At 43.8% G+C, this 12,765-nt stretch overlaps 1 protein-coding gene across 1 annotated transcript in view; it reads left to right on the top strand.

Annotated features, from left to right (window-relative positions):
• The first annotated feature begins 3,903 nt into the window (after positions 1-3,903).
• Abhd12 (abhydrolase domain containing 12, lysophospholipase) overlaps positions 3,904-12,765 on the top strand; it is a 63,395-nt gene continuing 54,533 nt past the window's right edge. Inside the window, exon 1 of the mRNA XM_075962442.1 lies at positions 3,904-4,243. Within this exon, the coding sequence (XP_075818557.1) occupies positions 4,053-4,243 (191 nt within the window). The 5' untranslated portion in view covers positions 3,904-4,052. The remainder of the gene's footprint in view (positions 4,244-12,765) is intronic.

Genomic DNA, 12,765 nt, shown 5'->3' with positions numbered 1-12,765 from the left:
TGGGAAATTTCCTAACCTTACATAATGCAAGATAAAAATCACATTATTATTGTTTTTGTTTTAAGACAGGGTCTCACTCTGTAGACCAGGCCCACCCCAAACTCACAGAGATCCACCTGCCTCTGTCTCCTGGATGTGTGCCAACTTGCCACACTATTTAGCTGATTTTTGAAAAGTGGTATTAATTTCTTTTAAGATTTTATTTATTATGTATATAGTGTTCTGCCTGCATGCCAGAAGATGGCTCCAGATCCCATTATAGATGATTGTGAGCCACCATGTGGTTGCTGGGAATTGAACTCATGACCTCTGGAAGAGCACCCAGTATTCTTAACCTGTGAGCCATCACTCCAGTCCAGCGGTATAAATTTCTATAAATCAAGAATGGAATTTTGTGGTGTTCTTTTGCAAATGTAGATCACAGCATTGCTAGAGGAACTGGACAGTGTTGAGAGACATGTTTCAGAGTCAAGTGCTGAGACAAATTGCCCTTCAGGTGAAACTTTGGTCATTATTACTAATGCCACATACAAGTATAGTGGGGTTCTGAACTAAGTAGAGGTCCTCCCTAAAAGATTTCAGAGGCATGTGGTCCAAAGCCAGACGGCACAGGCATGAAAAGGAGCCTGTACTACATGCTGGCTGCTTGAAGTTGGCTTGTATCTGTAACAGGAGGAGTGGGCTGCTTTTGTTCCGTCCGCCCAGCTAGCTTATACCTGAAATAATCACACAGAAACTGTATTCATTTAAACACTGCCTGGCCCATTATCTCTAGCCTCTTACTGGCTAATTCTCATATCTTAATTTAACCCATTTTCATTAATCTGTGTATTGCCACATAACTGTGGCTTACCGGCAAGATTCTAACCAGCGTCTGTCCCAGGCAGGAGATCCATGGCACTCTTCCTGACTCTGCTCTTCTTCCCAGCATTCAGTTCTGTCTACTCCGCCTACCTAAGTTCTGCCCTATCAAAAGGCCAAGGCAGTTTCTTTATTCAACCAATGAAAGCAACACATAAACAGAAGGACTTCCTACACCATATCTCCGTTTCTGGGCCAACTGGGGAAGGAGGCAAGATTCTGCCTTTTGTGACTTCTGAGTCATAGCATGGGCCTGTCATCTTCCTGTAGCTGATCCTGGAGGGAGGGAGGTTGCTGGAGTGTGGCCTGATCTGTGAGGCTACAGCTCCTGATCTAACAAGGACATACATTATCTGCAAAATGGGTATGGGAATGTCCCCACTTTAAATAGGAACTACTTGTCCAGGTGTTGTGTAATTCTGTCATTCCAGATGCTGAAGTAAGAGCATTCCAGAGAGTTCCAGGCCTGTCTCAGAAAACAATAGATATGCAGGTAGGGAGGTAGATAGCTAAGTAAGTAGGGCTGTTCCTTTTTTCCCTATTAGAGATACTTAGGTTAATCTGTACTAAACACCCAGTTATACTGCTGTAGGATTGTGTGTCACAGGCTGATAGTTACAACACTTCTTAGCCATGCATCTTTTCAATTTCAGCCAGGGGGCAAGTCCTTCATTGACCTTTAGACATCTTCACTTTTAAAATGGGAACAGTGGCATACCTGTGAGCAGTCTTGATGATTCAATCTTCCCTTCAGCAAATATTTATGAAGTGTGTACAATGAGCCAAGCATTGGTTCAGATACTGAAGATAATGCAGTAGATAAGGTCTTTTCTTGGAGTCTATCTCACAGGGTGGAAAACACCAATACAGATAGATATATCCATGTCAAGTATTTTGATGATTAGCACTAACAGGAATAAACCAAGGAAAGTGACCCCAGCAAAGATGAGAGGGTCTGACGGTTCTGTGTTAGTGTTCAGCAAACAGAGTTCTCAGAGGGCAGGGAAATAACTCTGTTGGTGTGGGCTTTAGGGAAGCAGAGCTTTGGGGTAACAAGAATCAAAATGCCCAGGTCTTAAAGAGGGGCTAGGTAGCATGAAGGACCAGCAAGGAGGCAGTGATCCTGGGAGCAGTTGGCGCCTGAGCGTGTGCCTGGAGCTCTTCCAGGTAGGCTCTGCCTCTTTTACTGAAGTGTTTTCAGTGACATATTCAGACCTACTTAAAAAAGGAAATCCCGTGGCAGATGAGTTAGTCAGAAGGAAGAAAAACAGACATGAAGGCAAGAGACCCTTAGACCTCTAAAATAATCCAGGGTGGGGATTGGTAGAGACGATGGGAAGTGGTTAGATATAGAATTTTGAGTAGTGGCTGACACAAAACTTGATGGCTGGTGTGGTGTGATGTTCATAAGGAAAAATGAAGGGTAAGACTCCAAGAAGGACAAGGATGGAGTTCCCATTCCTCAGGAGGGAAAGACTATAAAGATGGAGTAGTAGTAGTCAGCAAAGCATAGACCTCTACAGAAGAGCCTTAGTTCCAGGAAGGGTATGACCCAGAGATACAGTGAGGGCTTACCAGGGTGGGAGTGTATTAAACACTAGAAGACCAGGAAATGAGGATCATATGGACAAAGTCTAGACCCCCAACCCATCCCCTCTTTCTGGATCCTCTCTCCAGTTCCCCCTTTTTTTTCTGGGCAATGGAACCCTGATCTTCAGGTACACTAAGGAAGTGCTACTGCTGAGCTATATCCAGCTCTTTTTATTTCTGTTATTTTGAGGCCCAGCATCCACTAAATTGCCTGGTCAGCCTGCAGCCTCCCGCTGTCAACCTTTGTAATAACTTCAGGCATGTCCTACTAGATCTATCTACTCTTTGTTTCTTTCTATAAAGATTTTATGATTGATAGGTAGAAAATTATTTTTTAAAGCATTTTATTTGCTTTTTGAATCTTCAAATCTATAGTACTGTTTTTGTTGTTGCTTTAAAGACTATGGATATTCACACAGTATGAACATAGGTTGTGATATAGCAAAATGGTCAAATTCTTGGGCAACTTCAAAATATCATTACAAAGTCAACATAACCCCTTACATTTCTAAATTCCTATTTAATCTTTATCAGTTGCCAAGTTTTCAAACTGATTGACACACGTGTTGAAATTAAAAAGTAAATTCGGAATAAGTAGTCAACTATGTATCTCTTGGTTGCAGGCCGTTAGTAAAATCAATGCCACCATATCAAACAAAGCAAAAACTATAAAAAGCTACATTCATGAAAGTGTGTTTTCTCTTTTTTCTGGTGGATTGAATCATTACTTAAATTTCGGGTGTCATAGTACAAATTTATCTTTGAAATGGATTTCCTGGCTTCCACCATTTCTAATTGTTTTTGTGAAGATCCATATTTTAATAAGAGATTTCAAAGCATATGTAGACAGTTCATTTCCTTACATTCAGCCAAAGAACAAAAAGTAAATACAAACTTGTTTTAAATGATACACTAGTTACAAAAGAGTGTGCTTTTTTTTTTTTAAGGTAAAGCTTTTTGATGAGTATAACAAACCTTCAGAATATCTAAGGGTTCTCGCGTATTAGGGGAGTCAAAGGCCCCACAGAGGGAGTGGAGGGCGCCTATTTTGCCCTGCAAATGGAGCTAGTTCCCTTAAGGACCCCTTCTGGCTGTCGCACTCCCTGCGTCCTCACCATTTGGACCACTGAGATGGGGCATGCCCGAGTTAATCTGCAGACGACACCTGGCACCTAAAGCAACTCAGCCTGAGAACCCAAACCGACCCCAAACCACAGCGTGAACGCGGCGAGACCCTTCAAGATCAGCCCTGCCCGGAAAATGACCCGCAGCTTGAGCTTCTTCTGCCCTTCTCCAAGATGGCTGTTGTTGGCGCTAGGGATGCTGGGCGTGCAGCCCGTGGACCGGAGGGGGAGGCGATGGGGGCGTGTTTGGAGGTGGGCGGAGCTGTGTGGAGGCTTGCTCTGATTGGCCGCGATAGCCGACCGGCCTCCGGCGCTGGTCCATAGCGGGCGCCGCGGCCTGGGGCTGGGGATGTGACCGGCAGTGGGCACCCGGCTCCCGGCGGTGACGGCTGCGAGTGGTGGCGACTGCAGCCAGGGCGGCGCAGGCAGGCAGGCGAAGCCAGAGCACCGAGGACTGCCGGCCGACAGGGCCGCGGGATGAGGAAGCGGACCGAGCCCGTCACCTTGGAGCATGAGCGCTGCGCCGCCTCAGGCTCGTCCTCCTCCGGCTCGGCCGCCGCGGCGCTGGACGCCGACTGCCGCTTGAAGCAGAACCTGCGTCTGGCAGGCAAGGGGACGACAGAGCCGAGCAGCGGAGCCGACGCGGGCATGAAGCGGGCTCTGGGCAGGTGAGACGCGGCGCGGGTACTCATGGGCCCCTCACCTGGTGGGCAGGTAGTCCCAGGCCCCCACCTTGAGTGATCTGCTGTGGGAGCATCACAGCATCCCATTCTCCCGGCGTCCTCTTCGACCCTTCTTCAGACTTCCTCCTCTGGGCTGGCCCGCAGGGGTCGTCCAGCCCCATTCTTTCTTCCAGACACCTGCCTCTGAATCGCTGCTTCCACCCTCGCTTCCCTGCTGTCCACCCCTACCCTACGGGCTTCTCACTAACCCAGCCAACATTCTGACATCGAGACCCTTAGCTTAGCCCGCGGGGATACTTAGGGACCGGGTCAGTAGTAGTCAGGAGTCCAGTAGTCCAGACTGGCCCTGGAAGAGTCTCCTGAGGAGTTAGGAAGGCCATGTGTAAGAAGAGGGCCGCGCATGGTGGACCGCAGACCCCGCAAGTGTTGTTAGCCACTTCACTTGCTTTGCCTTGACCTCAAACGGAGCTCAGTAGCAGCGCTCCCCTGTCTGGAAATTTACGGATGCTTGGTCCTTTCCTTCGGTTGTTCATCCCAGGTAACTATGTCAGAGCAGCGTTCGCCGACCCTGCTTCGAGGGTTAGGCCGTTTTGTAGTGTCTAAGGGAAAGGACGTATGCATTCATCCTCAGCTGTTGGAGGGAACCGGTGGTTGTCTGTGCAGGTGGCTGCAGGCACTTGAAACCTGCACAGGAATTGGTCATTGAGAATCACTTTGTATGGTTCTGAAGTCTTCTGGGGTTGATCGATTAGTTAGTTTTGTATCCTCGCTTTGGGATGGAGAAGAGTACAGTTATGTAAAGCTGATTTCAAAATTGAAATAGCGTATTTCATAGGGATAGGTTTCTTTCCCTCTATGGTGGTTTCTTAATCTGACAATTTGCCAATTTGTAGATTATCTTTCTTGACAGTTCTGAAGTCTTGATAATTCATGACCAGGGATGTTGCTTTTCAATACTCCCGAGATAGGAATTGTAGCAGTCATTTCTTTTTACGTCAGTTGAACGTTCCTTATGTATATGTAAAACATTTACCTAAACAGAAAGAAAACCAGAGCTTGAAACTCTGTGGTAAAAGATCATGAACTTAAACATAGCAATCTCTTAAATCAGTGATTCTCAGTCTTGCAGAAGGGTCAGAACTGACTGATTTTGTTTTGTATGTGGGTAAAATTAACAAGATTACCTACCTGGTGAAGGCTCCTGCTCAGGCCTAATGACCTAAGATCCATCCTTGAGACTCCATGGTGGAAGGAGAGAACTGTCTCCTGAAAGTTGGCCTTTGACCTCCTTGCAGTCTACCTACATACATGCACAGAATAATAAATGTATTACATGTAATTAAAAATTAACTAGCAGGTGATCTTTTGTAAAACTGATATACTCTATTTTCTTTTAAGTTTACCTGCATTCAAAAATTCTTGATAGTTCAAATAAATACATTTTTATTTATATGCTTTTTAGATAACTTAGAAGTTCTTCCTTTGAGAAAAATCAAATTGCTATGCACAGTAATGTTCAGGGGGCAGGACTACTGCCCTGACACCTTCCTTGTATTAAAAAGACCTGATTAGTACTGTGAGACAAAGAGACACATTCAAATGGTGCCCACATCCTCTGAATGAACAGAGGCTCTAGGAGAATAAAGCATAAGGAAGGAAGGCCAGATTGGAGTGTTACTCCATAGCTTTCTTTCTGGTTGCCCCTACAAGACTTTCTGGTGCTTCTTCACCCAGCCCAGCCCAACCCAGCCCTGTTTACCTTATCACTTACCTGACCTTGCAGACTTGTTGACTTGCTTTACCTGTCTCCTCCCCCAACAAGAATGGAGCTGCAATTAGAGCAGGTTCTCTCCACCTCTGTATTCCAGTGCCTGCCAAATGGTAGGTGGTTAAAAAAAAAAAATACTTGTTGAATGAATGAGTATCCGTGGAATAAATTCCTAGAAGTGGAATTGCTGGGCCAAAGGATGTGTCTATAACTGACTGAAGAATTAGTACTGATTGTGACCTCCATCATTTTAAGTTGCCTGCATTTAAAACGGTGTATAATTACCACATTTTGACCTTGCCTGTTTCTTTGAACTCCATTCCTTGGGTACTTTCAGGTACACGAAAGTGAGGAAGACATAATGGTTCATTATATCTGCACACACATTGTAAACTTTCACTGTTTAGCGGTATTGAATCATTTCACTTCTCTGCATTTTTTTTTTTCAGGGTGGGGGGTGAGACTATTTTTTAAGCAAATTTGATTGATTGGTTGGCTGGTTGGTTTTTTGAGACAAGGTTTCTCTATGTAGCCCTGGCCATCTTGGAACTTGCTCTGTAGACCAGACTGGCCTTAAATGTAGAGATCCGCCTGCCTCTGCCTCCTGAGTGCTGGGATTAAAGCGTGCGCCGCCACCACCCAGTTTGCAAATTTTTAAGTACCTGAACAAAAAAATTTATTTGCAACGATGTAGTAGTGGTAGTACCAGATGTCAACTTTGTATAATGACCAGTCTGTACTCAAATTCCTAAATTCTCAGAAATGTCCTCTTGATTATTGTATCTTAAAATTGTTTTTTCTTTGCTCCCTACCTATCTACTTCTTTTAGAAAAATTCTATACATTCTTTTTATATTTTATTTTGTGTGTGTATGATATGTGTATGTGGAAGTGCATGTAAAGATCAGAAGACAATCATGGAATCTGTTTTCTCCTTCTCCCTGTATGTGGGTTCTAGAGTCTAACTCAGTTCTCCAGGCTCAGATGACAATTGCCTTTACTGCATGAGTCATCTTCCTGGCCTCTCCTACATTTTCATTCTAATTAGTTGATTTTGTTGTTGTTGAAAATAGAATCCTTTATCATAGTATGTATTCTTATTGTATTAGTCATAACTAGTAACATTGTTTTTGATAGTTTTTTACAATTGATTCCCTTTGTTTTCTGAGTTTTTGCATGGTGGCTGCAAGTAGTAAGAATTTTGTCCCTTGTCTTCCAATGTTTATGTCACTTGTTTCTTTGTCTTTTCTAATTCATGGTATTTCTAGGAAAGCCAAGTACTGTTGATAATACTAGACATTTTTGACTAGTTCATGACTTTAGTGACAGCCAAGTGCTATGAATGATACTTTAATTAGTTTATGACTTTACTGATAGACAAGTACTGTGGAGACCCTGGGCACCTTGATTAGTTCATAAATTTACTGACATCCAAGTACTATGGGTGATACCAAGCACCTTCATGACCTTATTGATGTTTTTGGTGTTTTTTGCCATTAAGTGTCATGCTAGCTATTTTGGTAAGGGGATTATTGGTGATATTTTTTAATTAAAAAAAATGATAGCTGGAAATTTATTCTTTTTTTCCTTTTTTTTCTTTTCTTTCTTTCTTTTTTTTTTTTTTTTGGTTTTTCAAAACAGGGTTTCTCTGTTGCTTTGGAGCCTGTCCTGGAACTAGCTCTTGTAGACCAGGCTGGCCTCAAACTCACAGAGATCCACCTGCCTCTGCCTCCCAAGTGCTGGGATTAAAGGCGTATGCCATCACCACCTGGCAGGTAGCTAGATTTTTGTCTGATGAGCAGAAATTCAGGGCAGATGAGGGATTTTGTAGGAGTTTTACTTTTTTTTCTTGTAACCCTGGGATTCTTGACAGTGTTCATGAAAGATTCAAGTGGTCTAGCATGGACCCTGAGAAGGCATGCATGAAATGTATAGGAGTGATCTTTCTTCATCTTCCAGCCTTTAGACCAAATCCAGAGATGGACAGAGACCAATGAGCTGCATGGGAGGTTTCCTAGTCAGATCCCTGATCATGTAAATACCAAAGAACACAGTCAACACCCTTCATTTTTCCTTGGTCCAGAGAAGGGCCCTCATCCAAGATGCTGTTGACTTTACTATAGCCCAGAAAGGCAGGTGGCTGAGGTCAGTGTCCATGTCATTCACCTTTAGCCATCCCAAGGTTAACCACACTTCACGCATCCCGGTATCTGTCTTTTCATGCTTAGTTTCAGAGCCAGCTTTTAATCTTTTGTTTTGCTCTACTGCACCCAAAACAACAGAATTGCCCCAGTGGTTACAATATAGCAAGTTGGCTTTGTCTGGTGTGCTTAATCAGGACCTCGGTTGGATCACCCTTTTCCATTGTGCCCTACCTTGCCATGGTTGCTCTATATAGCCTGACACCAAATGTTATTAGGACTGCGGGGTTTTTTTGTTGTTGTTGTTTTGTTTTTGTTTTTTGTTTTTCGAGACAGGGTTTCTCTGTGGCTTTGGAGCCTGTCCTGGAACTAGCTCTGTAGACCAGGCTGGTCTAGAACTCACAGAGACCCGCCTGCCTCTGCCTCCCGAGTGCTGGGATTAAAGGCGTGCGCCACCATCGCCCGGCTAGGACTGCGGTTTTTATATTTCTGTTTGACTCAAAGTTCCTTTCAACTCACAGTCACTACTCCTACCCAAGGCAGCTTTCTGTGGTAGGTAACTCTGACAGACAGGTCTGAAAGGATTAGTATGGACCAAGACATCCCAAGACCAAGTTTTTAGCACAAAGGAGATTTATTTGTCCCAGAGGGACAAAGGGCAGGGAATAAGAGACAAAGACAAGGGATAGAGAACAAGGGAGAAGGGAAAATGGGCAAGGGGAAGAAGGGGTATTTGTCCTAGAGGGACAAAGGACTGCCTCTGCATAGAAAAGAGACAGATGTGGTCCATAGGCAAATGGCAGATTATAAAGGTTAAAGTGGGGAACCAGTTTTAGCATGAGTTGGTTTGTTTTGATTGGGCATGTCAGTTAGGGCAGCAAGAAAAGGGCTTTTGATTGCTGGACTTTAATGGCTGGACCTTAGTAGTCAGCCTCAGGGGGAGGAAGTGGCCAAATAAGGGAATAGACCTTGGTGGCTAGCTTTAGGAATGTAATATAATGGCTTTTAGCAAGGCAGAGGGACCAGGGGAATGGCAAGGCCTGCCAGAGCCATTTTTGTCATGCATGGGCCTACTAGAGTCCTCCAAGGTCTACATTGTGGAGATGCCTTTGGGCAAACTGAGTTCTTGACATGCTCATGAAGGCTGCCTTAGAAAGAGTCATGGAATTTTTTAAAAGTTTAAAAGTGACTGGGTAGGGAGAGCAGTAAGATGGGTCAGTGGGTAAAGGTGCTTGTTGCACAAGTCTGGTGACCTGCGTTTGATCCTTCAAACCCATGTATTGACAGGAGAGAACACTACAAAGCTGTCCTCTGACTTTTACATGCGTGCCATGGCAAGCACACCCCCATACAATTTTAATACTTAAAGTCAAGGAAGATAGTCATTTTATCAGGTCTATGCTAATAAAACTGGGATCCTGCTTCAGTTTCCTGATATTCCTCCCAAGGGAACGTTTGCATTTTGAATAAAATATGCAGAAGACTGTGTAATGACAGTTGAGACAAGCTTCAGGTCAGTGCTCTTTGTCTACAGTTGCTACCATAAAACTTAGGTTTCAGTGGGTTTGTGCTTTCTGAGTGACTCTGTCAGCACAGCAAGTGACTTGTTCCATCCTATGTTGTGATGGGCATGTGGAATTTCAGAACAGAGCGGCCAGCCAACATAGAGAAGATGATAGCCAGAGTGCCGGGACTAGACTGTCCATTAACTAAAGGACCTGTCATTTGGGTTTAGTCTCCCCTGGACTGAAGTCCGTATTTTATAGGATGCTGCATAGTGACCTGAGTTTCAAGTGAGTCTTCTCAGAATCTGTGGCGTGGCATGAGCTACTTAACTTTCTGAGTCTGTTGTTTTCATCTGTAATGTGGGGATAAGAATGTCTCCCAGTAGGATTGTGGTGAGGCCCAGGTGTGTGGAAAATTCCTGGCACCTGGTGAACATCAGTCAGTTTTAGCATGAGTTGGTGCATCCATCCCATTGTTATTACTAATGTTATAAGCTAAAGGGACTGAGAAAGCTGTTAGCTTGTGTCAAGAATTTATTCCTACTTTCCATTCCTGTCCCCAGACTGTAATCTAATCTAGCATTTCATAGTTGTACATTTAGTATATCTTTTTATTGCATATATTTATTTGTGGTTTTGTTGCGGGGGTTGCCCTCAAATATTATGTGGAGGTCAGAGAATAACTTGCAGGAATCTGTTGTGGAATATTGTTTTTACTAGGTAAAGATGAATTACATTTGTTTATGCTGCAGAGTATTTGACTATATAAAGGTGTGGTGCATTTGTTTAACGAGGTAAGGATGTGTTTTTAAATTTGTAGAGATGAGTTGCATTAGTTTGACCTTGCCTGGCTAAGGCACCTATAGGATAGTAACAGTGGGTGCTTGAGACTTTACTGTCTGTAGCATTCCTGCTTCCATAGCATTGTTGGGCTTTTACCAGTGATCATAAATTGGAGTCTTTTACCTGAGCTCTTCCACAGTTGGAGACTCACTGGTAGCTCTACAGTTCTGGGATCTTTCTGGTGGCCCCACCCTTGTAGCTTTGCTGAGCATTTGCGCTCGTGCTATTTTTTTTCTTTTCTTTTCTTTTTTTTTTTTTTTTTGTTTTTTCAAGACAAGAGTTTCTCTGTAGCTTTGGAGCCTGTTCTGGAACTAGCTCTTGTAGACCAGACTGGCCTTGAACTCACAGAGATCCACCTGCCTCAGCCTCCCGAGTGCTGGGATTACTGCTCAGCTCCTCGCACTATTTCTGTGGTGGCTCTGCCTCATGATGTCTCTGTCTAGCCTCCTTGGCTGTTGACAGCTCTCATAATGTTCTAGAGCATGGACAAAACTGAGCTAAAGTCTTTGAACTTTATAAACGAATGATCTTTGCTCTGATTTCCCATATAGTTCCTCATTTGTGCCTGAAATCTCACAAGGATGGTCTTTGCTCTGATTTTCAGTATTATAGCTTCACACTTTGAGATTGCACAAGGATGACCTTTATTCTGATTTCCAAGATAGTTCCTCATTTTTATCTGCCCTGGTTAGTTCTGTCAGCTTGAGTTGATTGTTAAACCTAGAGTCATCTGAGAAGGAAGTCTTAAATGGGGGATTGCCCAGGTGGGATTGACATGTTGGCATATCTGTGGGGAATTGCCTTGATTGTTAACTGATGTAGGAGGGCCCAGTCCACTGTAGGAGGCACCGTTCCCTGGATAGGTGGTCTTATTCTATATCAGAAAACTAGCGAAACATGAAGCTACAAGTGAGCCAGCCAGTAAGCTCTCCATGGTTTCTTATTCAAGTTCTTGCTTGTTCCTGCCTTGACTTTTCTCAATGATGAACTGTAGCTTAAAAGGTAAAATAAACTCTGCCCTTCCCTAAGTTGCTTTTGGTTAGAGAGAGAGAGAGAGAGAGAGAGAGAGAGAGAGAGAGAGAGAGAGAGAGAGAGAGAGAGATTGTTGTTTTTGTTTTGTTTTCCAAGACAATTTCTCTGTGTAACAGCCCTAACTGTCCTTGAACTAACTCTGTAGACCAGGCTGGCCTCGAACTCACAAAGATCCACCTGTCTCTGCCTCTCAAGTGCTGGGATTAAAGGCGTGCGCACCACTTGCCTGGCTTGGCTAGAGTGTTTAATCACAGCAGCAGAAAGGAAACTGAATACTGTCTGATACCTGGCAAACACTTAAACAAAAAATGATGAATTCTTTACTTCCCTGAAGCTCTTTTTCTGAGTGCTTATCAGAACTTATCCCTAATGCTTTGCTCATGAAAATATAGACTTTTTCTAACTTTCTCTAAATTATTTCAACTTTAACCCTTTACCAAGTTCTTTGTTTGTTTGTTTGTTTGTTTTTCAAGACAGGGTTTCTCTGTGGCTTTGGAGCCTGTCCTGGAACTAGGTCCTGTAGACCTGGCTGGCCTCGAACTCACAAAAATCCGCTTGCCTCTGCTTCCCGAGTGCTGGGATTAAAGGCATGTGCCACCACCCACTCACAGAGAATGCGAGGCTACAGTCTCAGGTCATCATTCTTGCAGAGCAAGCACTCCTACACCACTGTGCCACCTCTCCAGCCTCTTAGTCTGTTTTTACAGCTATAACAGAAGACCACAGATTGGGAAGATTATGAACAAATAGGAGTTTATTTGGCCCATGGTTGTAGAATATGAGAATTCTAAGATTGAGGATCATATCTGGTAAGGGCCTTCGTGCTGTGTTATATGTAACATGCTAGAAGGCATCAAAAGGAGAGAGAACTCAGGAAGTAGAATAGCTTCAAGCAAGAAATCATATGCCAGACCCTGTTCACCTTTATTACAAAGCTACTTACTTGATTTTTAAGCCACTTTGTTCAGTCAGTTTGTCAAGATGAAGGTAGAGGACTGGGCTATGGCTTAGTGGTAGAACACTTAGCATTTCCAGGCCCTGGGTTTGATCCACAGTGCTGTAAAAAGAAAGAGATGGAGATAGAGGAAGTCTGCCAGTTGAGGAATGTAAGCAGAGCCAGGAGTGTTTTGATCTTTTTGTTGTTGTTTTGTTTTTAGACAGGGTCTCTCTGTGTAGCCCTGGCTGTCCTGGATTCGCTCTGTAGACAGGCTGGCCTTGA

The sequence above is a fragment of the Microtus pennsylvanicus genome, chromosome 2, assembly GCF_037038515.1.
Source record: "Microtus pennsylvanicus isolate mMicPen1 chromosome 2, mMicPen1.hap1, whole genome shotgun sequence".
Classification (NCBI taxonomy): domain Eukaryota; kingdom Metazoa; phylum Chordata; class Mammalia; order Rodentia; family Cricetidae; genus Microtus; species Microtus pennsylvanicus.
This window is presented reverse-complemented; position numbering and strand designations above follow the sequence as displayed.